Below are 26,705 nucleotides of genomic sequence, written 5' to 3' on the forward strand. Positions count from 1 at the left end.
ATATTCTACGAAGATCTTTATCGGTCAAACCGCATAACAACATACGTTGTTCCCTTTGTCATCGGTATGTTACTTGCTCGGGATTCGATCGTCGGTATCTCAATACCTAGTTCAATCTCGTTACCGGCAAGTCTCTTTACTCGTTTCGTAATACATCATCCCGCAACTAACTCATTTGTTGCAATGCTTGCAAGGCTTATAGTGATGTGCATTACCGAGTGGGCCCAGAGATACCTCTCCAACAAACGGAGTGACAAATCCTAATCTCGAAATATGCCAACCCAACAAGTACCTCCGGAGACACCTGTAGAGCACCTTTATAATCACCTAGTTACGTTGTGACGTTTGGTAGCACATAAAGTGTTCCTCCGGTAAACAGGAGTTGCATAATCTCATAGTCATAGAAACATGTATAAGTCATGAAGAAAGCAATAGCAGAATACTAAACGATCGAGTGCTAAGCTAACGGAATGGGTCAAGTCAATCACATCATTCTCCTAATGATGTGATCCCGTTAATCAAATGACAACTCATGTCAATGGCTAGAAAACATAACCATCTTTGATCAACGAGCTAGTCAAGTAGAGGCATACTAGTGACACTCTGTTTGTCTATGTATTCACACAAGTATTATGTTTCCGGTTAATACAATTCTAGTATGAATAATAAACATTTATCATGATATAAGGAAATAAATAATAACTTTATTATTGCCTTTAGGGCATATTTCCTTCACCTACACCTGAAGGCAAACTTCGAGCTGGGTGACCTAGTTATTAGACAACAGATAAGTCATTGTGATAGAAAACGAATGGTATAGTGTACAATTTGTGCATCATAGTGTATGTCTTACACTTCATATGATTGCTCAGCTCTACCTGCGAGTCATCCAAATGCCAAGACTTCCATCAATACTATTGTTGAGAGCAATAGCAGACGAGCAAATATGTTGAAAAATCCAACGACCCTCATGACTCAGGTGGTGCTCAAGTGTTCAAGCATTAACTCAGCAGTTACCAACGAGCAGGGCGTCTATATATTGGCCAACCTCGCCGCCATTAGACCACCATCAGTCCAAGCGAGATCTTTTCATGCGATTTAATAGATTGAGCTAGCCATGAAGCTCCCGAGTTTCCATTTACGCTCATCGCTACTCGTGGCTTCCTTAGTCATCCAACTGATCACGGCAATGGCCAGTAGTGGTGGTGGTAGCAGCGGTGCTGCGTCGTCGATGGTGGCCGCGCTGAAGAAATACAATGCCATGTTCACCTTTGGTGATTCGATGGATGAGACCGGCAACATATGCGCCGCTAGCAGCAACAAGACGGAGCTTGACGTGCTCACCTGCACGCACTCGCCGTACGGCGAGACCTACTTCGGAAGGCCGGCTTGCCGGTGGTGCGACGGCCGCGTGGTTGTTGACTTCATCGGTAAATGATTTTCCAAAGTAGCACAGAGCATGCATACATATTTTGATAACCGACTTTACATCGAAGTAGACAGTTTGGACAGGTTGACAAGGTTTGGTTGGAACTTGGAAGTGTGTGAAAAAACTTAGAAATTATTTTTCCATTAGGTGCATGCATCTTGTAATTTAACCAGCTAAGAGATGTGCTATATTTGAAAATTAATACCTACATTATTATATTTCCTAACAACCCAAGAAAATAATTTGTTCTGGGCAACATATAAGGCCAACATATTTCCTAACTATGTGTTGAGAATTTTCTGTGTTTGATCAGACAAAAGTTTTAAAATTTTATTTTATTTGTCCCTGAATGCCAGCACAAGCACTTGGACTCCCATTTGTCCCACCATCGAAAGCAAAAGGCAAAGATTTTCGGCGTGGCGTAAGCATGGCCATTACTGGCGGCACGGCCATGAACTTCTCCTTCTACAAATCTCTCGGCATCGAAGATCCAGTGTGGAACCATGGTTCACTAGACACACAGATCCAGTGGTTCAAGGAGTTGATGCCCTCCATATGCGGGACTGAACGAAGTGTGCACTTATTCTAGTTCTCTTCGGTCTTTTCCTGTTGAAATATTCTACTTATCACGATTCCAAGTTTCATTTCCTAAAAGAAGAACTCTCAGTTTAAACCGGTATAAAATAATATACCCTGTTGTATGTAGGTTGCAAAGGATACCTGAAAGAATCACTGTTCATGTTCGGTGGGTACGGCGGAAACGACTACAACGTGCAACTGCTTGAACTTGGCTTGACGCCATTGCAGGCAATGAACTACACCCCAAAGATCGTCACTGCCATCGCTAATGGTGTCGAGGTACATGCGGTATTGACCGCAAATTTTGCATGTTGCAGTCTAGAGTTCTAGACTAAATGTTCACGCAGCCATGCATTTTTGTGCGCAGAAACTGATTGCTCTTGGCGCCGTGCACGTGGTCGTCCCGGGCATCTTCCCAACGGGCTGCCTCCCGATCTTCCTGTCCCTCTTCGGCGACGCCGCCAGCGAGACCGACTTCAACGACACCGGCTGCCTCAAGCCCTACAACCGCCTGACCGAGTACCACAACTCGCTGCTCCGGAAGCAGGTGGACGCCCTCCAGCGCAAGCACCACAACTCGACGAGGATCATGTACGCGGACTACTACGGCCTCGTGTACCGGATGGTCCAGGAGCCCGAGAAGTTCGGTAGGTGCCCTTCGTTTTCTTGTGAAAAACATGGAGAAATGGATTAATCTTAATGGTTGGTTGTGTGTTGTTATGTCGATTGGTCCCTAGGGTTTAGCAAGCCGTTCGAGGCATGCTGCGGGGCGGGAGGGGGGAAGTACAACTTCGACGTCACCGCGAGGTGCGGCATGGAGGGGGCGACCACCGCGTGCAGCGACCCGTCGACGCGGCTGAGCTGGGACGGCATCCACCCGACCGAGGAGGTGAACAAGGTGATCGCCGGCGCATTGCTCAGGGGACCCTATTGCACCCCTCCGATCTTAGGCTGAATCGGCCGAAGCTTATGCGTCGTCACATGGAAATGGAGTTAGGCTCAGAAAACTTGTGATCAAGCTGAGAATAAACAGATACGCGCGCTAGTGGCGCTGTGGAATCTCTTTCGTGTCTAGGTCTAAGTTGAATGAGGATAATACTCACTCAATTTATATAAATTTGTTCATGGTCCACCGTGCTAAAAAAAATTGTTCATAAGCGTTACAAGGAAGTCTCACGAAACGACTACGAACTCTAGCCACCAACTCATCTACCGTCCCTCCCACCGCCACCATAGCGTGTCGTAGGGCAAAGCCTGCACGACACCGGCGACAACAAGGTGGTTCTGATCGCAGGGAGTTTGCTGGAACGGAGGTAGTCTTTGTCTAGTTTGGGGTGGCGAATCGGCGCCGTTGTCTCCGTGTAGGAATAATGTCCTGCCTGCCCTATCGCCGTACATTGATGTGCCTACCACCGACGAAGGGCGTGTGGAGGCATGTCTTTGGCGAGCCTTTCAGGATGCGGTCGGTTTTGGTCTCTAATGGATCTGTCTGGATTCAACGGACACTCGTGGTCTTTGGACTTTTCACATGCCCTTTTCGGCCTCTTCTTCTCCAGGGCTGTGATTAGCTACACAAATCACAACAGTCTGTGTCTTCTTCTTCATGGCGGTGATTAGCTACGCAAATAGCGACTGTCGGTGTTTTCTGGTCTACATCGACAACTTGCTGACGGGTTTAACAAGTTTGTTCTGCCGAGACGGAGCACAGAGGCGATGACGAGCTTTGCCTATGGCGCACCGTTGGTGGATACAGGAGAAAAAAACGCTTCGACACCCTAAGTATTTGGATGTACCTTTTTTTTTGTAAAGATGTATTTATAAGGACAAGTGATACTTAATATACAGCCATAGGCCTTACCCCAAAAAAGGTTCATCTCGTAAAAACAAAGGTAAAAAAAGGAAATTGTTTAAAATCAACCGGCTGATCAACGCTCTTTATAAGTCGGCTCCGACGCGCGCCCCGCCACGCGTCCGGTGGGCCCCATGAGACGATATCTCTCTCCCTGCATTATCCTTCCGCTCGCTTATCTCTTTCCTGCAGAAGGTATTCAGCCGCTCATTCTTCTCCTCCCTTTTCTTCTTGCTGCGCAGCCATGGCAGCGCCATCGCCCGTCGCCGTAGACTGGTGCCGCCACCGCTTGCGTTGCTGCAACGCTTGCCTCCTACTGTCCTACATGCCACGCTCTACACCACTGCAAAAAACCACCGTCGCCTCGCGTCGTTGCACCGCTGCTCCACTGCAGCTCCGGTGAAGCAGCTTGCACCGTCATCGCTGGCGCTGCAATGAAGTGCGCCCTGGCTGCAATGGAGCGCCGCCGGGTTCGTTGGAGCTCCGCGCGCGGCTGCATTGGAGCTCTGCCCGGGCTGGAGCTTTGCTGGAGCTGCAATGGAGCTTTGCCGGAGGCTCGATGCAGCGTTGCCGGCGGCTCTCGGGGGAAGCTTTTTTGTTGTTGCATTGGAACGCTCGCCGTCGGCTCCCTTGCAGCTCCGCCGGAGCGCTCGCCGGTGGCTAGGCATGGCGTTTTGGTGTTGCTATGGAGCTCGGCTCTCCGTTAATGGGATGGATACTCGCCGGCGACTTGCCGTGCTTCGACCAAGGGGCTGGTTGGGTGCGACGGGAGAGAAAAGGGTCAGCGTGCGTTGAGTGTTTGACGTATCTAAGGGCCGAGAAAACTGGATCAGATGGGTGGTGATCCGACTGATTTCGCTAGGAAATCAGTCGGATGATTCGTAGTAGTCGCCGAAAACTAAAAAAATGCAGTTTCTACTATTAGTGCTTAGAAATATATTAAAACCTTGGGCGTGTCTAGCGGGCAGCTGTTTGCCCACTAGCGCTTGGAAAAGAATTCTATGAGATCAGGTCTTACGTGAGACCCATCCTGATGGATGACACGTGGCATTCACAAATCACAAAGCATCTACCCCACCCCCACTTGAAATCAGGGGGGAGAGATTAGATGCTTTGTGATTTGTGAATGCCACGTGTCATCCATCAGGGCGGGTCTCACCTGCTAACCGTGAGACCTGGTCTCATATAATTTTTTTTCCTAGCGCTTTCGGGTGGCCCACCTTTTAAGAAAATTTCATGTCCCTTTCTCCTTGATTAGGAAATCCCATATCGCGTTATTTCTTTGCGGTTCCTGTGGCCTTTCTTTTCACCTGACGGGCTAGTCTGCTGGTCCCCACATACATGCATGTGCACCTAGCACACTCATCATTAGTTGGCATTTACACTATCACGTGGTCCTCCTCATGGCTGTCATTTATTTTTTGAGTTCAACTTCTTTTAAAAAGACATAACTTTTGAACAGAACATCAAAATTAAGATTTGCTTTCACCGTTGGAACCCTCGCGTCGTGCTCGTCAAAACTAGATCACACATGAGTATGTTTTGATGATTTTTTTTTTGCAATTTTGTCCCCGTTTTGTGCAACTGACTAGCTGTTGATGTGCAACTACCTGACAGGGATGTCCAACTTTTCTCGTACACCGTAAATATGCAGTTTTCCTTTATGAGACCTTCGCCCCCAAACTACCTCCTTGCTGCGCCAACTGAGCAGTGCAGAGAAGTGCACATTGTCGCGTCAACTGAGCATATGTGTGTGCCAATAGTCCTGCCAACTAAACATCAATGTGTGTGCAATTAGACTACATTGTCGCGCCAACGGAGCATATGTGTGACAATAGTCCTGCCAACTAAATATCAATGTGTGTGCAACCAGACTACATTGCTGTGTCAACTGAGCATATATATGTGTAAGTAGTCCTGCCAACTAAATATCAATGTGTGTGCATCTAGATTACATTGTCGCGCCAACTGAACATATGTGTGTGCCAATAGTCCTGCCAACTAAATATCAATGTGTGTGCAACCAGACTATATTGCCGCGCCAGAATATATGTGTGTAACTAGTCCTGCCAACTAAATATCAATGTGTGTGCATTTAGATTACATTGTTACGTCAACTGCGCATATGTGTGTGCAACTAGTGTCCTGCCAACTAAACATCAATGTGTGAGCAACTAGACTAGATTACAAGCCAACTGAGCATATGTGTGTGCAACTAGTCTTCCTGCCAGCTAAATATCAATGTGTGTGCAACTAGACTACATTACAAGCCAACTAAATATCAATGTGTGTGCAACTAGACTACATCACAAGCCATGACTATTCACATGCAACTATGCGGACTAGATTGTGCAACTCTGTGGCCATGCATGTGCCAAATAGGACTACTATGTGTGCAACTACAACTACTGTGGATGCCAACAAAAAATATTCGCATTTTCCAGCAGCTAACCCTGCAGGAAAGAGGAAAGAGGAGAAGAAAGCTGAAACTTGTGCAATAATGCTGAAATTTGGTCACTTGTGGATCCAAAGAACAGAAGCGAGAAGCATCACCACCACACAAGCAAGAGGCTGCATCTAGCCGTCGCTCAAAGTGCCACACATGCACGTACCAGCTCGTAGCAAGAGAAGCCGCAGCAGTACGAAATCACAGCCACCTCGTTTCAGTCGCGGCGTCGCACCCGCACCCACAAGAAGCCCCTAGAGCACCACACTCCTGGACTCTGCCGCGGCCCTGCTCCGGCAGCTCGTCGCAGCTGCCTGACCGCCGGTCCCGGACCCCGCCGGCGCCTTCTTCCCTTAGAATCACTGCCCCGGAAATGTAGCATGTGTGGCGCCCTCTTCCCTTAAACTGCATGAAACAATAAGCCATGGACTCAGCTAAGGACATGGCACATCTCTCTAGTCTGTTCTTATCTCCACACAATGTTTAGGGTGACTAACATAGATGTACTTGGACAAGCGGGCATCTGATTGCCAAAAAGATGAAGCCTTAGCAAGAAAGCAATTGACTACCGTGGTCAAAATCACAACCGGCATCAGGTCGGAAAATACACTGCCGGATGTGCAGCTTTACCACCGCAGCTTTACCACGACCGTCTTCTTCCTCGCGTACGGTGGCCAACATGCCACGCCGGTCTCTGTCATTTTGTGGCTCTTTTCAATTCCGGTATGCTGAGCTAGCGTGTCGTATCGTACCTGGTTGCCGCCACACCGGCCTTGTTCTGGCCGCCGCCCCAAGGTCCCACCTGCGGTAGTTGCTGTCGGCGCCGCAGTTTTGCGAGGATGCATGTCGAGAGACGCATCGGTCGCCCCAGCGAGCACCTTCACCGCACACGGCTAGCCCTTCTCCTTCTCTTGTCGCCGCTTCGTCACTCGCATCTCCTTTAGCATGCACTGGCATCGCTCCGTCGAGCCAACCCCACAGAATCGGATCTCAGCCGCCAGGTACCCGACCCCATCGTGGAGCACGGATTCCAACTAGATGGGTGCGCCTGGTGGCCACCGGCAGCGGCGCCGTCGGGCTCGAGAGTTGGGTCGACGGTGGCCGGCGCGAGTTGGGGCAGAGGCGCCCGGCGCGAGAGGGCGGAGGTGGCCGGCGCGCGCTGTGGCGGCGGCGGCCGATACGAGGGGGATGGGGAGGAAGGGCGTCGACACGGGTGGGTATTGGATAGCGACAAAGCCAGCCGTTTCGCACTTGGTTGAGAGCACCCGACAAGATAGCACCTGAACCACGCGCGCGACCGATCGGGACGGGATCGTGCGGTTCTCAACCGGCCGCTCGGAGTATTTAACAAAAACTATCACAATTCGCGGAAACGTGACAGAAAACTACCACTTTACGATTTTGTCCCGAAAACTATCACTTTTGTATTAATCCGTGGTAAAAAACTACCAAGTGTGAAAACTGCTCGCTTTGCCTGGGTTAAACCTGAATCTGACTGCCCGACCCCACACATAAGCGGGCTAAAAATGCAATCGGGTCCTTAGTTTTTCTTTAAAAAAGCAATCGGGTCACACTTCGACGAGCCGGAGTTAGCTCCAGCATGGCTCGGCCGCTGCTGGCAGTGGCCGCCATGGTGCTCGTGCTGGCCGCCGCTGGCGCCCATGGCTTCCGGATCAAGGAGGCGAGCGTGGCCAGCATCCAGCTCGGCTTCAACAACGGCAGCCTCACCTCCGTGGACCTCGTCCGGTTCTACCTGGACCGCATCCGCGGCCTCAACCCGCTCCTCCGCCCCGTCATCGAGGTCGCGCCGACGCCGAGCGCCGCTCCTCCTCGTCCGGCAAGTGTGTGACCGCCGGCGGGCCCCTCGACGGCATCCCCGTCCTGCTCAAGGACAACATCGCCACCCGCGACGCGCTCAACACCACGGCCGGGTCGTTCGCCCTCCTCGGCTCCGTGGCCAGGCGGGACGCCGGCGTGGTGCGCAGGCTGCGGCGGGCCGGCGCCGTGGTGCTCGGCAAGACCAACATGGACGAGTGGGCCAACTTCCGCAGCCTCGCCGGCATCGATGGCTGGAGCGCACGCGGCGGCCAGGCCCGGGCAGGTGGAGGGGAAGGAGAACGAGGGACGGGATTGCTTTTTTTAAGAAAAACTAGGGACCCGATTGCATTTTTAGCCCGCTTATGTGTGGGGTCGGGCAGTCAGATTCGGGTTTAACCCAGGCAAAGCGAGCAGTTTTCACACTTGGTAGTTTTTTGCCACGGATTAATACAAAAGTGGTAGTTTTCGGGACAAAATCGTAAAGTGGTAGTTTTCTGTCACGTTTCCGTGAATTGTGGTAGTTTTTGTTAAATACTCGGCCGCTCGGGATGACGAAAAAGTGCGCGTGCACTAAGAAGGATTTAGGTAAAACCTTCATGGATCGATCTCAACATCAACATCGATAAGCCATAGTGACGACTGAAATTTAATTAACCCTTAGTCCACTGAGAATCAGAAAGCCGTTTATTTGTCCCCTTCTTAATTTAACAGACGGTGGCAGTTGTAGCATTTGCATAGACGAGAGACTAGGGTTTGGAAGGCAATAAAGCTCATGTTTTATCGAGTAAAAGTTAACACTCACTAGGATTTTCTTGTAAGAGCTTTCACAGTTCCCTGTTTCTAAATGGACAAACTTTTTTAAAATTTTATAAATATTTTTTGAATTCACAAAAAATCATAAGTATTAAAAACCGGTTAGTTTTTTTCTACCAGGCCAACAGCACAAAAAACAGGGGAAAAAACTAGCCTGTGGCCAAGCGAGCGGGCATGCAGCTGGACCAAGCGGGGGACGCGGCCTGGCGCGTGTGAGCGCCAGTTGGTTCCACGGTGTAGAAGGTGTCGTATAGGGAACTCCCAGCAAACTGTGTGTATTAAGTAGTGAAATCACCAAGTCAGGAGTGCAATTTCTTGATGCTATTTGTTTATGGAAAATGCTTTCTATCAACCAGCGGATCATTTGCGCATCTCGACCATCTCAACAACCATTCGATCAACACTTGATCATGCGGCGCACAACACCATCCACACCGCACGAGTATTTTGCAATATTGGGCATGTTGCAAACTGCCGAATGCAACAGAGGGCATGTAGTGGAACGCCCAGCCCATCTACTTTCTCGTTGCCTCTTCTCATCCAATGCCGCTTCCGAGCCAAGGAGATGTGCCTCGCTCCACCGCGCCCCATGACGGCCGACGATATCGCACCACCGCACGCCTCGACACCTCCATGCCGGATCTCCACCATTGAATGCCTCCCCGCCGACCAGATCGAGCGTCACCAACCTCGCCGTCGATGCTGACCGCGCATCGCGCGCCTCCTTGCCTTCATGCCGGATCTCCACCATCGAATGCCTCTCCTTGATGACCGGGCCAACGGATCCGGCGAGGAGTGTCGCCAACCTCGCCGTTGACGCGGACGGCAACCGGTGAGATCACCCCATCGCGCGCCTACTCGCCTCCATACCGGATCTCCGCCATCGAGTGCCTCCTCGCTGATCGGATCGACTGATCCGGCGAGGAGCGTCGCCAACCTCGCCATCATCCTTTCACCAGTTTAAGCATCAGCGTCGGCGTTGTTGTTGAATGGTGGTGGTGAACACGATGGTGCTAATGCACGAAGCGGCGCCGATGTTTGTGGAACACAGTATTTGTCGCAAAAGAAAATTATAATAAGGGTCTTGTTGTAGGAATACATCAAAGAGACCACATATGTTGTTGCAAATTTTGCATCAAAAGTTTTGTTGCAGGAATTTTGCACCAAGAGTCTTGTTGCAGAATACAATACTTTGCAACAAGAGTCTTGCTGCAGCAAAAATAAAGAACAAGAATAGACAGCTTGCATCATCGAATAGGACGGCTTGCAAGGCGGCAGATCTTAAAAAAAAGATCCGCCAGCCGATGCATAGACAGCCCTATTGTTTATCGGTTTCTTAAATAAATCTGGAGCGGAAAGCTCATTAATTCAAAAAATAAAATTTTATTTTCTTTATAGGTGAAATAAATTTTGATGGAACTAACAAGGGTGCAGCTATGCTCCACTTTATAAGTGAAAGTAGCTCACCTCGCCTATAGGGCCCCGGTAGTGGGCCGGCCAAGTAGCCATGTGGTTTCCTGACGCCAGTGTTTTTTATTTACTTTTGTTGTTATATAAAAATAAATAGTAAATACATATGTTAATAAAAAACATTAAATTTTAAATTTCTCATCGCACATTAAAAATTTGTTCGTGTAGGGTAAAAAATGATCGGTCAACATTAAAAAATGTTTGTACCATTAAAAAATGCATGTGATATTTCAAAACATGTGCTTGCCATTGTTTTAAACGCTATACAACGTAAAACATATTTGTGAAATTTAAAAATTGTTTCATACCATCCAAAAAATGTATGTTAGAATTAAAAAGTGTTCGTGTGTTTCAAAAATATGTTTGTAACATTTATAAAAAATGATCGCATTGTTCAAAAAAATGTTTTGTATCATTCAATAAAAATCAACGTGTATTTGATTTTTTAACACATATTCAAGAAAATGAAAACATATGTCTGGAAATATACTAACAATATTATAAATGTTAAATGTATATATGATTATTTTAAATGTATAAAAAAGTGTACAATATGTATGAAAAACATAGACATGAAGACATATATTGTAAAAAATATTGATCATGTATTCAAAAAATGTTAAACATGTACAAAAAAAAGTTGTTGATGTATCTGGGAAATGTACAATATGTATGAAAAATTAAACTTGTGTGGAAGAAAGGAAAATGAAAAAGAACAATAAAAAGGGAAAACTGAAGAAAACCTAAGGAAACATAAGAAGATAAAAAGAAAAAACTGAAGAAAAAAAACCAGAGAAAACCAAAGAAAAGCGATGAAAAAATAATGGAAATACCATAAAAATTCACAGAGACAACTCCGTGAAGCTACAATATTGGACCATCCCAGTAGTGCGGCGCTGTAGGGGAGAACTTTTTTTTATACATTATGCTGTAGGCGATCGCAGCGCATTTACGGTTTCCCTCGAGAGGAACTAGTTAACGAGCGCTCATTCGGGAGCCTCGTAACGATCAGCGCCACTTGGCGCGTTCTCAGTCATTCGTCGCGCTCTGGGTGTTCCCTTAGGATTTTTTTTCCGCACGCGTTTTCGGCTTTTAAACGGGTTTTTTCGACATTTTGGTTTTCCACCGGTCTTCCTTAGCTTTTCAATTAATGAAAAATTACGCGAAAAAACGCGTTTTTTTTCTCCTTTCGGAGAGTCGCGGTTCTGCTTCCGTGAGAGGCACGGTTTTGCTTTCGCGAGAGTCACGGCCGTGCCTCTCGGAAAGGAAAAAAAACGTGTTTTCTATTTTTTTTTTCTTTCGCGAGATTCATGGTTTTGCTTCCGCGAGAGGCACGGGTGTGCTTTCGCGAGAGTCACGGTCGTGCCTCTCGGAAAGAAAAAAAACGTTTTTTGTTTTTTTCTTTCGCGAGAGTCACAGTTTTGCTTCCGCGAGAGGCACGGTTGTGCTTTTGCGAGAGTCACGGCCGCGTGCCTCTCAGAAAGGGAAAAAAAGAGTTTTCTGTTTTTTTTCTTTCGCGAGAGTCATGGTTTTGCTTCCGCAAAAGGTACGGGTGTGCTGTCACGAGAGTCACGGCCGTGCCTCCTCGGAAACGAAAAAAAACGCGTTTTCTCTATTTTTTTCATTTCGCGAGAGTCACGGTTTTGCTTCCGCGAGAGGCACGGTTGTGATTTCGTGAGAGGCACGGGCGTGCCTCTTTCGGAAAGGGAAAAACCCGTGCTCCCGGTTCGGTTTTTTCGTCTGGTTTTTTCTTGAAAAAAAGTTCGTCAAAACCTATCCACATGGGATCTAGTTTTGAAGATCTCGACGCGAGGAATCCAATGATGAAAGCGGTTCGAGATTTGGACGCACGGTTTGAGAAATAAAACGTTTTGAATAAACAGATCTATGAAAAAAGGAAAACTTTCAGGTTGCGACAAGTAGGGCGCTGCATGTACGCCACTTATCACAACTAGGGAAATTAAAGTGATCGTTGCAACGAATACTTCTCAATTAGTGATTTCGGTTTCCGTATGGACCACACACAATCAAAACGGGCTTGTTTGGGCCATGAAGTCGATGCAGGCCGACACGCCAACCGGCAAGATAGTTGTGTTGTTATTTCTCAAAAAAAAAAAAAGAATTGTATTCTACATTGTCTAAAACAAAAACTGTATTGTACAACCACCGGGACTCGCGGAACAAGAAAGAAACAAGTCGACCACGACACGATTAACCCCTCTGGCCACACCAACATAAAGCTTACGCCCAGGACACGGCGCCGCGCTCTGCCCGGTGCATCATCCTCTCGCCAATCTCGCGCTCCCCCTCGACTCTCGCCGCCGCCGCCGCCGCGGCCGTCGTCGTCGCCGTTGCGAGCACCACCAGATAGATCGACCAGATGGGGAAGCGGAAGTCGACGCGCGCGAAGACGGCGCCGCGGAAGAAGGCGGAGAAGCTGGACACGTCCTTCTGCTGCCCCTTCTGCAACCACCCCGACAGCATCGACTGCAAGATCGACCTCAAGCACATGGTGGCCGAGGCCTCGTGCAGCACCTGCAGCGAGAGCTACTCCACCACGGCGCACGCCCTCACCGAGCCCGTCGACGTCTACGCCGAGTGGATCGACGAGTGCGAGAAGGCCAACGCCGACCGGGACGAGGCCAGCAACGACGTCGTTCGGGAAGAGGTGGACGACGACGAGTACGCATGATCGGTCCACCGTGTGATCGATCGTGTCCAAGTACACAAGTATAGTACGAAAGTACGGCGGCACGATCTGTTTTTCTTCTTCTTTTCTTTGCGTAGCGTTGTGATTGGATGCGTCGATTCTTCCGTGTAGATATCTTTGTTGGTGCCGGATGTAAATCCTGCACTACCGCGTCACAACTCGTGGCATCTCGTACTGGAGGCTTTTTACATGACTACCATGAAACTTCGTAAATGATCTCTCATAATAAAGTTCTGTAGATTAAAAAAAACTGCTTTTGTTAGTTCAATCGACTAAGAGCATCTCTAGCCAAACCCTTATAATTGAAGCCTCAAATGCATCCCTAAACCTTAGCTCCTTAAATTGTGGAGTTAACCAAAATGATGTTTCTAGCTCAACTCTTAAATTTAACTGATAACTTATTCTGCACATAATTTCGTTCCAACACATAAACTGAAACTACTTGATTCCAGCTGAAAGTTAAACAATGCTAGCACATCATACATTGTATAGCATAAATTTAGATAGTTCAAACTAAACTAACATAAATTTAAATAGTCTTCCGCCATGAGCTTCTCCCAATCCACGCCATATCGCTTATGTCACCAGACGAAAGTTCAATCACACAGAGCCGCCGCCCCAACCTCCCCTCCATGGCGCCACCGTTTGAACACTGCACAGGTCGCCGCCGTCCCTGGTGGAATGCCAGATCCGCCCGCATCCGATCCCTTCCCAGCGTCGTCGACCCTCGCGAGCTCCTCCTCATCCTCCTGCATCGACCCGAGCGTCCATGCACTACAAGAAATATGTCAACTTGTGACCCTCACTATTAGCCGCTGAAAGGTCATAGGTTTTCATTTGCGACCTTTTTGTGACCAAAAACAGAATGTCAAAAGCTGGCGGTCGTAAACTGAAATTAACGACCTTCTGTAAAAGGTCATTGGTTCGACCAAAATTTTGGTCACTAGCAGCCTCCCCAGACCACGTAGGATCCAGCGTGGCAAGCTGACGTGGATAAGAATCAGCCCGGTCCAGTTCGGTGCTTTACATGGGCCGAGCCCAACAATTCAGCCCATTTAGTACATTTATTTCTGTTAATTTTTGTCAGTTACATGGGCCAAGCCCAACTATCCAGCCCATCAATTTTTATGCACGTTTGGCCTTCCAAGAATATAGGTACTATTTTGTGCAGCACATTTTCTCGTTTACATTCAGCCTTTTTATACAGTCAAATAATAATTCAATCTTGGGAGTTGGTCCAGTACACTTCTCAGCCCATTCACATATATGCGGCCCATATTCATACAAATGATTCTCCTTTTCGATAAATTTTGCAAATAATTTCATAATTCATCACTAAATATGTTTACATCACAGGCTGTAAATCCCTACAAAATAGTATCACATGTTCCTATACAAAACTATCAAATCATATGTACAACAAACATAATACAAAAAAATAGTTCAACAAAAATAAATTTTCTTCCTCTTCCTCTTCCATCTTCCAGAACACACAACACCTGGCATTGGAAGGATCAGCCATTAGAAGCATATAGAATACAAATGGAAACAATCAAAATAAAGAAATGAAAGGCACACACTATGAAAATTACGACAGCACCAATATTTTTTTTACTACCATAACAAACAGAAATGTAATCTGATTGCATAGGACATATGGCATTATCAACAAGACAAAGCAAAATTTATAGTGCCAGCTCATGAAGAAGGCAAAGCATATTTTACAGTGTAGGCTCAGGATGCCACCATGCACACTCCAACAAAAACTAAACGGAGGGCAAGAGAGCAGGACACAACTGTACCTGGAAATGCTGCTAGCCAGCGACAAAAGTAAGTTGGTCGGAGCCAAAGAGGGGTCTGCCAAAGGAGCCAACCATGCCGACGAGGATGAGGTAACCGGTGATCGTCTCCTGGTTCTCCTTGATCTTGCCCTCGAAGTTCTTCTGCTACAGGTTGTCCTGCTGCAGCTCATCCTACACCGCCCAGAAACAAACAATTCAGATCAACAACTGCATAGATCATACCTTGTTTGCTTATCTAGACCAGACACTACTACAGTACTTGTTTGCTTATCTAGACCAGACACTACTACTATTTGTGAATAGAGCAAATGTAAAAACAATGTAAATGGTAAACAACACTTGAGAATATAGCAACAGATTAAGAGCGTATTGTTTAGCATCACACAGATAGTAGCACAATGCTACATGCAACTGTTAGGATAAAGTAGAGCTTCTACATTACATAGTCAGATATGAAGGACCAAGCAAACCGTTCCGGAAAAGACAAGTTACAGAGCAATCATGTATAGACCATTCTACTGGTAGCAAGGGCATAAAGATAATCACTTAACAAGCAGTACCAACATGAGTAAATCACATAAAGAAGTGCAATCTAATATCCCAGCTGCCAAAACACCATATCAAGATTCCGTACAGACCGAAAAAGAGCATGCGCTGCAGGACATATAAATATACCATGAGCATTATTTCTACAAGTAAAATCCCTGTAAATATTACAAACATGCCACTGGGTACTAATCAGCCAGAGTAGTGTCATGGCTACCCGAGGAATCACCTAAACACAGCCTCGAAGAGGATGGCCAACGATGCCTGTACTAGATTCACCATGTTGCCTATAATTCCATCAAGACAAATACAATCAGTATCAGGATCAGAGGTTCAGAGCAAGAATAGTGAAGGCGTTTATGCTATAAACGACAAGGAGATGATGCAAACTGTAACGAAGTAGGCATAGAGTAACAAAACAGCTACATTACACTTAAGCTGCTACTACCTGCATATACTAAATGGAACCAGAAGTATGTCGACTACTAGACAGCCATGAATGATGCCCAGGAGTATTGATTTGGAAACAATCAATCCTCCAATAGTGATAAATTTTGGAGTATTAATTCGAAAGATGGCCTATATTACAGTACAGTGCAGTGCGTAAGAAGGAATGAATCCATTTTCACAATATGAGGAAGAATAAGAAGGAACCAGACATATGAAGGAGTATTCAGTTTACTCATGCTGCTGCTACAATACAGTACTGCTGCTATAGTACAGTGCTCCAAGAATAATATGAAATGTGGACTAATCGGAATAATCTGGTCTAATGTTAGACAAATGTGGACTACCCTACTCCAAGATGCTACTCTAACTATCAGTACTGGAGTATAGTACTGTTTAGTCTATTGGAGTACAACAATACTCCAAGATGCTAATCCAGTTTCAAACTTGCAAATACAACAAGACAAGAGATGTACCCATTTTACCTTTGATGTTAGATCTTGGGATAACAAAGAGTGCTCCCAGTACAAGAAGCACAACAAGCGAGATGAGAACTAGCAGTACTGGATAGTGTATTAACTGAAGTAGTGTTCTGCACAGCAAAATTGGCTGCAGTCAGGAAAATTTACAAAAATATAAGTATCTTCTGTCTAGAAATGATAGAAATCGAGCCGGAGCTTCCAAAACTACACCAAACTAATCCTCACTGTCAAACTACTCCACCAATGACAAGTACTGGCATGCTTTGTTGTAACTGGATTCACTATTTAGTCACAGGAATACAACACAGTTCAAGAAATACTCCACCAAAGACAAATCATAAATTAAACTACTGCAAGCAAGAAGATATAAGAAGAGGGAACTACTGCTTGCAAGCACTACTGCTTGCAAGTCCCAACTTAACAACATCTATCATCAATTTAATTAGTTAATCGAAGATGCTACTCTAACTACTCCATTTTGCAAGATGCCACTGTAACTATCAGTACTGGAGTAATCGAATGTGTTGCAAGATGCTACTCTAACCAGATGCTCCAAGTTGATACTCCAAGATACTGCAAGCAGGATACTACAAGCAAGTTCATACTCCCACAAGAAGAGAATTCAGACAAGAATCTGTTCCACACACACTGTTCATTCGAGCCTGTGCTCTCTGCAAAACTTGAAACAGTACCACACAGACGTCCAACCAGCGGCAGAGAGGTCAGCCACAGCACAATAGACCTAGAGCTACAACCTGACAGTAACAATAACCGCACAACACAGCCATTCCTCACGCATGTGACTGAAAAAGTAACAGAAATTCGTTTAACGGTGCTCTGGTAGGCGTACCTCTCGCCTAAGCTCCTCATATGTGTCATTGCCATCTGCCAACTGCTGGTTCGACAATGTGCTCTCTGCAAAACCTGAAACAACACCACACAGACATCCAACCAGCGGCAGAGAGGTCAACCACAAATCTGACCGAGAAACCCAGGGCACCTTTCTTCGTCCGAGGCCGGGAGCACCTCCCCTGTCCAGTCCTTGGGCACGAGCGGATCCTGCACAAACACGAACACACCAAAAAAATAAAAACATCACCGCCTGGGATCGAAGAACGAACGAACCGAGGAGCCGGACGCGAGGGAGAGGGAGAGGGAGAGGTAGGGTTGGCTTACCCGGTGGGCGGAGGCGGGGCTGTCGGGGCCGGGGCGGGAGCGGCGGAACCAGAAGAGGAAGCAGTCGACGAGGAAGGCGTCGAATAAGGCCACCACCGCCCTCACTAGCGCCTCCGCACACCCGCACATAGAGCTCCTCGAAGGAGAGACTTCAACACGGTGCTTGACGGGCTAGATCTTGGGGATGCGCTTCCGCCGCCACCCCTTCCCGTGCGCCCGCGCAGCGGCGATCCGCCCTCCCTGCCTAGGGTAGGGGCCGCGCCCGGTTGATCTGGCCGGAGAGGATGAAGGCCCGGAGCGAGGGGAGCGTCGGGGAGAGGAAGGGAGGGGGTTGGGGTGGCGATGCGGTGAGGAAGGGCGCGGGGGAGGCCATGGATGTTGATGGAAGGGCGCGGGGGATGCCATGGATGGGCGTGAGGGCGGCGATGCGGTGAGGAAGGGCTCGCCGGTGGAGCTGATGGGGAGGCGGCGGCGGCGATCTGGAAGGGGAAGGGAGGAGGGGTTTGCGGTGGGGTGGAGACAGGTAGGGGTTTGCGGTGGGGAATGGATGGATGGATGGATGGATGTGGGATGAGGATATGGATGGATGGATATGTGCCATGTCATCGATCCATGGCACAAACGTCTCCACCAATCAGAATTAAGCGCATGTAATCGTATTTCTTCTTTAGTTTCTCTTATATATTTTCTCATCAATGTAAAGAATCTATCAAATATTTACTGCAAAATGGCACCATTTCATTTTTCAAAAATAATAGACCATATTTATGTCCAATTAACCAGATGATTGTGTGTTAAAAACTTTTCATCAACCTCCCATCAAATTGACAATTTTTTGCCGATTCAGTAGGAAACGGATCAAATTTGAACTACCCCCATCGCACAATTTGCTATTTATTTTTTCCAAAAATCATTTCTAGGTACATAAGTATCTATTTAATCAGAGAAACACAAAATGTTTTCCAAGATTCAACCACTACCTAGGAACGGTCATGCCCGCCGTTTTGACCGCATTTTGAAACGGACATAAAAAATTCAAAATAATCAAAAAAAATTGAAAACCTTCGCATTGTGTCATTATATGTGACCAAGTTACCAGGAAAAATAATAAACTTGTAATACGGTAATTATTTTTAAAAAGTGTTCTCAGAAACGAGCTATCATGCGTGAAGATGCATGGCTTTCAAGCCAAATGATCAATCTTATGGCTACATTCATGGCATGGTTTGTTAAAATGATCTCATATTGTGCACAAGGGTGCATATTGGAATGGCAAACAATGTTGCCTAAGGAAGTTTTCATTTTCTTTGGACGAAAAAACCATTTTCCATTTTTCGAGTGCCCAAAAGGAGGTTTTTTTGTGAAGGACCTCCCAAATAATTGTTGCAAAATTGTACCAAATCAATTTTCTAAAATACTAGGAAATATTTGATGCACAATTGACCAAATGGTTGGGTGTAAAAAGTTTTGATCCACCTCTTGTGAAAAAGACAAATTTCCGCCGATTCAGTTGGAAGCGGGTCAAATTTGGACTGTAGTTGCCTTGTAGTTTGCTATTTATTTTTTCCAAAAATCATTTCTGGGTACATAAGTATCTATTTAATCAGAGAAACACCAAAAAAATTCAAGATTCAACCACTAGCTAGGAACAGTCATTCCCGCCGTTTTGACCGCATTTTGAAACGGGCATAAAAAATTCAGAAAAAAATCAAAAAATTGGAAAACCTTCGCATTGTGTCATTATATGTGGCAAAGTTACCAGGAAAAATAATAAACTTGTAATACGGCAATTCTTTTAAAAAAATGTTCTCAAAAATGAGCTATCATGTGTGAAGATTCATGGCTTTCAACTCAAATGATCAATCTTATGGCCACATTCATGGCATAGTTTGTTCAAATGATCTCATATTGTGCACAAGGGTGCATATTGAAATGGCAAACAATGTTGCCTAAGGAAGTTTTCATTTTCTTTGGACGAAAAAACCATTTTCCATTTTCCGAGTGCCCAAAAGGAGGTTTTTTTGTGAAGGACCTCCCAAATAATTGTTGCAAAATTGGACCAAATCAATTTTCTAAAATACTAGGACATATTTAATGTACAATTGACAAAATGGTTGGGTGTAAAAAGTTTTGATCCACCTCTCGTGAAAAAGACATATTTCCGCCGATTCAGTTGGAAGCGGGTCAAATTTGAATTGCGGCTGCCTCATAGTTTGCTATTTATTTTTTCCAAAAATCATTTCTAGTTACATAAGTACCTATATAACCATAAATACATGGTTTGGTGGCGATACGTCGAGGTTTGGGCGGTGGCCGAGGGCCCCAACTCTAGAGCGCGTAAACTCGCATGCCCGCCGCGTGGTCATCGCGTGACCGTGGCGTTGCCATGTGTTCTAGGCGACCTAGGCATGTCTAGTGGGTTGGGCACTACCCAGGTAGGTGCTAGGAAGAAAATTACAACAAAATATTCTCACAAGGAGACCGATCGATGCTCAAACATGAATTAGCAGCCAAGTGTTTGATTAGCGGTACGGGAAATGTACATGGCTAATGGGCGTGAGTTTTGGCTGACGATGATCAGTTACTAAGAAGACCGTCTTCACAAATTTTCAGCTCAAAAGGAGGAGCCTAGGTGGTACTTGCTTTGCAAAGTACCACACTGGACATAAATACGAATGTTGAAGCTGGGCTCAAAATAATGAATGGATTGAGCTGGCATTTGGTGGAGGATGGTTATTTGGGCATAGGAAAGCACTGTAGAAAATGGATACTATTTGGACATGCCAAAGTGGTACTTCCTTCACAAAGTGTTGTTCTGAACAGAATAGGAAAATGAATATTGTTGAATTATTTTTGAACTAGGCAGGGAAGGTTTTTTACATATTTGACGAAGATATGACCCAAAGAATTTATGAGATTTTTTTGGGAATTTTGGGAATGACAGAAATATAGGTTGCTTCACAACCTGGGGCAAAAAATGCCACATGGACATGACACATAGGCAAAACTGATGAGGTGGCGCCTAGTCATAGCAACCCACCACAATTTACAAGGTTATGACCATCTATATTGGTCGTGATCAGCTAGAAATAAGGCAGCGGACCAGTGCTATCTGCTTTATGACCATTTCATGTAAGGAAATTACGACCTTTCTAACCAAAATGGTCGTTATAGTTTAGGGTTTGGAGCCCCCCGAACAGCTTTTGACCAATTGGTCTGAAATGGTCATAGATCTATGAGCAATTCTTCCAGGGTCACTGACAGAAGGTCACTAGTTGACATATTTCTTGTAGTGATGGACGGCCGTTGCGTCTGCGTTGACCGCGGGCGAGCGCCCGCATCTGGCGCCTGCTCTTCATCTCGCCCGGGCAGCGTGCCGCCCGCGCCCGTCATGTTGCTCGCCGCCTCGCCGGCACACGCGCTAGCGGTGGCACGTCCTCCAGTGAGCCTCTCGCCTCCCGCTCGCAAGCTCCAGTCGCCCCCTTCATTCTGCATTGAGCAGTCATGCCGCCCCGAGTCGCTCGAGCCGCCGCACTGACCTTGCTCCGCCTCATCGCATGGCAGAATCCGTCTCCGCCGCCGGCAAGGGCGCTACCCCTCACCCAAGCACATGCCCCAGCGAGGCGTCCTCCATCCCCGCGCGTGGCACGGCGGCCGCCGGCGCATGACAGAATGGGCACCATGGATAAGAGGAGAGGAAGATGTTTTTTTTCTAAATAAAGGATCATGTGTTGAATACAAAAAATGCAGGGTTTTTTTTTGCAAAAACGAAACGTTTTCTCAGATACCCACTTAAAATAAGACTTCGGGTTGAATTTCAGAAACAAAGGGACTTTTCTATAAAAAAATTCCAACAACGTACGGCCAGAAGCGTTAGCCGGTTTATTATTAGGTAAAGATAAATATATATTTCCTAGATTTATGTTTGTTTGTTCCTTTCTTGCCTAGTTTGTTTCTTGTTTATAGTCCTGCTTCGTTGCCCCCTACTATTCGAACATTTTATTTAAAAATATATGTTCATTAATTCATAAAATAGACGTTGACTGATATATATGGCTGGAACATGTGTGTGTTTATTTCTTGACCTGTTATAGGCATGCAATTCTTGTTCTGGAGCACTATGTGAGAGTTCACTTTATGAATTGGATGTTGGTTGTACATGGGAGTCATTGTTTACATGATTCTGGTATGTTGCTATTTTGGGTTTGTAGGCAGTGACATTGTCTCACTTGGCGCTATTTTGAGATGGACATATACTAAGCTATTGATTTTTTTTCATTCAAGAAGTAGAGAATGGTAAATCTATACACCCATTTATTTTATGTTAGTTTTGTAAGATTTCCCTCAACTTACTGGGAATTTATAAACATTTGGGAGTAAGCCACCTTGCCATACAATCCAAAATAAAATGTTTGACACCACAATTGTGAGATACATTGTGAAGATATAAACATGGCACAAAAAATCATTGGGTAGGCCACTTGGGCCAAATAACAATTGAAGTGCATATCAGTCTCTGAAGATGGTGATGCATTCTCAAGCCTGAGTACAGTGAAACCCTATATCAGGTCTTTATTTGTGAGTCTTGCATCAGTTGATACTTTTATTTTTCCCATTAAAAATAGTTTGTCATCATAGACTTCAAACCTACAAAATTGGACTTCTCATCCACAGTTTTGGCATCTTTATTGTTAACAGCCGCATGCCTTTGCCTCAAACATCTAGATCTGACATCTCAAGAAAAATAGCCAGCCCAGATTCTTCTATCTCAAGAAAAATAGCAGATCCTCTTGGCTGCTGGCACATTGGCCATATTGGCTATGGAGCGAGTGACATTTTGATTTTATGGGGGCCATAGTGTCCATATAAGAGCATCTCCAATAGACGGTTCATATGTAAAAATAACTAACTTTTGGAGCTTCGAGAGCAAAAAGCGCTGCTCCAACAGACGGTCCATATGTAAAAAAAATTGGACCGCGGCCTCCCGGTGATGTAAAATTGAAAACTTTGTGATGCAAATTTACATCACGAGATGCAACTGATGTAAAACCGCGGCCGCCCGCCAAACGCCCAACCGCCACTTCATTCCCCTTCCGCCTAGCGACCGCCCGCCCGCTCCCCGCCCGCCGCAGCTCCCCGCTCGGCCGCCGTCCCGCCGCAGCTCTCCGACGCCGCCCCGCCATAGATCCAGACCCCCGCCGCCGATTCCACCCCGCTTGGGCCGCCGCCTGCCGCCCCGCCGCCACATCGCATCCGCCTCCACCCCGCCTCGACCCCGTCTGCCTCCTCTCCGGCCGCCTCCGCCTCCGGTCCGTCCTCCGCCCGGCCCCGCTCCGTCTGCCTCCTCTCCGACTGCCTCCGCCTCCACCGCCCCGCTCCATCCGCCTCCACCCCGCTCCGCACGCCGCCGCCCCGCTCCCCGCTCGGCTGCCGCCCGCTCCTCGATGGTGCCGAAGAAGACGCCGAAGGGCAAGTCCGATTTCTTTGGCATGAGGGCGAAGCCCTTTGGGAACTTTGAAGTGGAGTTCCGGCGTTGGTGGCTCAGCACGTATCCCACCGTTGATCAGGCCACGCGTGCCTACGACGTGGCGGTGTGGTGTGCTGGACGGCCGAAGACGGACCTCAACTTCCCGGAGGTCAAGTCCCAGGCGGTGGCGGAGTGACTCATGTCGCAGGGCATCCGGATGGAGGAGATGCCGGCGAAGAAGAGACCGGCGGTTGTCGTCGCTCCTGGCAAGAGCGACGAGGCGGCGATGGCTCGGTTTGCGCGGGAGCATCCGCAGTACGTCCAGGCCGAGCTGGAGCACTACTGGAAGCGCGACATCGAGGCGAAAAACAAGGGGGTGAAGAAGGAGGACGAGGCCGGCCCCTCGACTGTGATCCCTACCGAGTCGTCGGATGAGGACTGGGATGACTCCGAGGAGGAGGACGAGGGGTGCGATGACCCGACCAAGGACGAGTACTGGGAGAATTTCCGTAGCTCCGACGACGAGGAGTAGTTTCATCTAGTAATTCAAATTAGTAGTAGTTGAATTTGTGTATGAAACTATGTTGAATTTCATGTTTGAACTATGTTGAGATGAAGTAGTAGTAGGTCGTTTTAATCTTCATTTTGGACCATCTTTCGGAGTTGCTCTTTTTTTTTTACATCTCCGTTTTGGACCATCTGTTGGAGTTGAGCCTTTTTCGAAGATGTAAAAATCACTTTTTGGTGCTCCAAATTTGGACCATCACCGGTTTAGACCACCAACATTTGGACCATCTATTGGAGATTCTCTAATATATAGAAGAAGGTCAAATTTGTCTAATCATCTCGTCCTCTTTAGACAACGTTGACTCAAAGGTGACAAGAGGGGAGTAGAGTCAGATAGTGACAACCACATAGACTTTTGATCCATCATTATCACATTCCAAATCTGGCGGGTATGCAAAATCTTTGAACGCCGATAACTGCCACACGTGTGGCATATACGACATGCACCCACACACCGTGTATGGTGTGAGCAGGAGGCAGCCCACACGGGCTGTGTGTGGGCGGATATTAGAATTGCCCACACGTGTGGGCGCGGCTACTTCGTGCCACAAGCCCAACAAGTACTACTCATCTCCACCCCGTGCGTGTGGCACGAAGCAAAAATGCCCACACGTCCTGGGGCAGCTACGTTAGGTACCCCGCGGGATGACGATTTAGTTGCCATCCTGGTTGGCAGATGTAGTTATCCGGGATGGCAAGCGTAGTTGTAAAAGCATGGCAACTCTATCTGTTTTGATTAACTATAGTTGCCATGTCTAATTTATGGTAGTTGCCGCGTGTAATCAAACCGTAGTTGTCGTGTGTGATTAACTACTTGCCACATATGGTCAAAACAGTAGTTGCCATGTGTGTTTACCTAGTTGCCACGTGTGGTCCAACCATAGTTGCCATGTATTGTTAATCACAGTTGCCATGTGTGTTTATCTGGTTGCCATACGTGCAACTGCAGTTACCGTGTAGCAAAGAATCACAGTTGCCATGTGTGTACCAAATTGCCACGTTCACATAACTGCAGTTGCCATGTAGCAAAGAATCACAGTTGCCATGTGTGTACCGAGTTGCCACGTTCGCGTAACTGCAGTTGCCATCCACATGGTAGGAGTGTCGTGTGGGCAAAAAATAGTTCACCCACACGCGCATGACCTAGGTGGTGGCTGTGTGGGCGAAAAGCAGTTCGCCCACACAGCGCAGCTGGCAAACAGCGTGGTGCGGGCACGTGGGCAAACTCTCCAACGCCCACACACCAGCCCCGTCCTACGTGGCACACCAAATCTACCTTTTCGTGTCAAGATTCGTGCAAAAGACAGTGAACGACGATCCAGGCGTGTGGGCGAGTTGGGTAACGCCCACACGTGTGGACGTTAGTGTTTTCGAAATCTTTTTGGACTTGTTGTTGAAAGAGCTCCTTCCTAATGAAAAATATTTCAATTTCACAATCTTTCATTGTCACACACACAGAGAGACACACGCACGCAATAATTGTCAGTCAAAAATAAAATATTAATTCTATATTTTTCTGTAATTTCTTGGAGCACCTGCTATCACCTAAAATTTCATCCGTTGGGAATAAAAAAAAGTGAAGTTAATATCTACGTGGTTGCATCTCTCGTGTCTACTCAGCTGCAAATCCTCTTGGCTGCTGGCTCACCGGTGATATCGGCTGCGGAGAGACCTTTCGATTTATTGAGTCGTAGTGTCTCTAACAAGACATTCTCAAATTGTATGATTTTCTCCTCCTCTTCGGATGGAGGTGGTAGAAAGATGAGAGGCGAGAGTAGATTGGAACGGTAACCACTATAAATTGCCCATCGACGGCAGATCTTTTGTGGAGTTGGCGGGAGTATGAGTTTCTGACTCCATTGCATAGGCTCCTTGTTGGCAATTAGCGAGTGGCCGCATGTGCCGTACTTGTACAACGTGTCGCCTAACCTGTAGCACAAGATCTCATCGTCTTCAAGCCAAGCGGCCCGGGGTGCATTGCTCCGAAGGCCACAGGAAACTTTTTCAGAATCAAGGTCGAAGCTGTAGAGCAGATCCCAGTTTAGCTTGGTGTTGTCTTCATTGGTCGTGGCGTCGAGCCAATCTAGCGGCGGCATGACCCGGAACTGGACCTTGGAGCCGGTGTTCACAGCCAAGCAGAGCCTGCCACGCAGTTCGAAGGCGTTCACGGACGCGTTGGCATCAATGCGTGGGAGCCGGTACGTGTAGTGCATCTCGCTCGCCACGTCAATTACCAGTATCCTGTGAGTCCGTCTGCCGTGTCCACCGTTCCTGTCAATCGACACATATAGCTCGCCATCGACGAGCACCGGCAGATGGGTGCCGTGCACGGGGCTGTGCTGGGAGAGGTAGGGGCGTCGACGCCACCCGCGGGACTCACCCAAGGTGTATACGTCCAGGTATTTATTATCAAGCGTCCTTGAGCCCGTACACCGGAACAGCTTGATCCTTGGTGGTCGGACTGAATCCCAAGGCGACGAGGTCGTCCAAGCCGTACCCAGGCGGCCTGGGGAGTGCCAGCCTCTCGCCGGTGGCGGGGTTGCAGACAAACACCGGCGGCACCTCCCTGTTGATCGTCGCCGGCGCAAAGCAGAGGAAGGCCCCGCAGACGTTGGTAAGGCGGTACTCCGGCGAGAGGGTGAGGCAGCACATGGGCTTTGCCAGCGAGACGTTGGCAATGCTGGCCTCGACGAAGCAGCGGTGTTTGTCCTGACGCTCCGATACGAGCAGCAGCTCGGATGGCGCCGCCGCGACGGCATGGCTGGCTGCGTGCAGCTTGCGGAAGGTGGGGTTTTTGACGACGAAGAACCATCGCCATGAGACGGCGGAGCAGCGCGTGACGTCCCTGGTGGGCAGCCTTAGTAGAATCTCACGTATAATCTCGGCAGGGATCTCCCTGCCGTCGGCAGAGTTTGCATCATGGCCCGTCATCGATGGGATCGGCAGCAGGAGGGTTATGGGATTGCGTCTGACAGCACCAGCAGAGCTCCGTATTTATGTCCTAATATAATGTCCAGGCGCCCTGCTCCAACTTGTATCCGACAGGTAATTGACGGACTAGTTGAGTCCGAAGGCAGAACGGGGCCAAAACTATCTATCCTTTT

General features: G+C 47.4%; 3 protein-coding genes across 3 annotated transcripts; 2 read left to right on the plus strand and 1 right to left on the minus strand.

The window, feature by feature from the left end:
* The first annotated feature begins 1,078 nt into the window (after positions 1–1,078).
* On the plus strand, positions 1,079–3,140 carry LOC123170039 (GDSL esterase/lipase At5g45910). Its single transcript, XM_044587882.1, has 5 exons — positions 1,079–1,430; positions 1,786–2,001; positions 2,136–2,287; positions 2,376–2,655; positions 2,746–3,140. Exons 1-5 carry the CDS (start codon positions 1,118–1,120, stop codon positions 2,961–2,963), a joined length of 1,179 nt encoding a protein of 392 aa, XP_044443817.1. The 5' UTR covers positions 1,079–1,117; the 3' UTR covers positions 2,964–3,140.
* Positions 3,141–12,611: 9,471 nt separating this feature from the next.
* Positions 12,612–13,302, plus strand: LOC123169348 (transcription elongation factor 1 homolog). The gene has a single exon (XM_044587193.1). It carries the CDS (start codon positions 12,785–12,787, stop codon positions 13,094–13,096), a length of 312 nt encoding a protein of 103 aa, XP_044443128.1. The 5' UTR covers positions 12,612–12,784; the 3' UTR covers positions 13,097–13,302.
* A 1,109-nt stretch (positions 13,303–14,411) lies between these two features.
* On the minus strand, positions 14,412–18,103 carry LOC123166899 (uncharacterized). The gene is made up of 6 exons (XM_044584713.1): positions 17,568–18,103; positions 17,242–17,450; positions 16,395–16,501; positions 15,692–15,749; positions 14,917–15,087; positions 14,412–14,613 (listed from the first exon to the last, which is right to left on the minus strand). Exons 2-6 carry the CDS (start codon positions 17,274–17,276, stop codon positions 14,523–14,525), a joined length of 462 nt encoding a protein of 153 aa, XP_044440648.1. The 5' UTR covers positions 17,277–17,450; positions 17,568–18,103; the 3' UTR covers positions 14,412–14,522.
* Between the last annotated feature and the right edge of the window lie 8,602 nt (positions 18,104–26,705).

Source organism: Triticum aestivum, chromosome 7D, assembly GCF_018294505.1.
Source record: "Triticum aestivum cultivar Chinese Spring chromosome 7D, IWGSC CS RefSeq v2.1, whole genome shotgun sequence".
NCBI classification, from domain to species: Eukaryota; Viridiplantae; Streptophyta; class Magnoliopsida; order Poales; family Poaceae; genus Triticum; species Triticum aestivum.

What these genes read in the sequence shown, in the direction of transcription:
- LOC123170039 (XM_044587882.1), top strand. Translation starts at nt 1,118, where the DNA reads ATGAAGCTCCCGAGTTTCCATTTACGCTCATCGCTACTCGTGGCTTCC. An exon ending in CGTGGTTGTTGACTTCATCG is followed by an intron (nt 1,431 to 1,785) that starts GTAAATGATTTT and finishes CCTGAATGCCAG; the next exon opens with CACAAGCACTTGGACTCCCA. An exon ending in CATATGCGGGACTGAACGAA is followed by an intron (nt 2,002 to 2,135) that starts GTGTGCACTTAT and finishes TGTTGTATGTAG; the next exon opens with GTTGCAAAGGATACCTGAAA.
- LOC123169348 (XM_044587193.1), top strand. Translation starts at nt 12,785, where the DNA reads ATGGGGAAGCGGAAGTCGACGCGCGCGAAGACGGCGCCGCGGAAGAAG.
- LOC123166899 (XM_044584713.1), bottom strand. Translation starts at nt 17,276, where the DNA reads ATGGCAATGACACATATGAGGAGCTTAGGCGAGAG. An exon ending in CTCTTCGAGGCTGTGTTTAG is followed by an intron (nt 15,088 to 15,691) that starts GTGATTCCTCGG and finishes TGGGCGGTGTAG; the next exon opens with GATGAGCTGCAGCAGGACAA. An exon ending in CTGGCTAGCAGCATTTCCAG is followed by an intron (nt 14,614 to 14,916) that starts GTACAGTTGTGT and finishes TTCCAATGCCAG; the next exon opens with GTGTTGTGTGTTCTGGAAGA.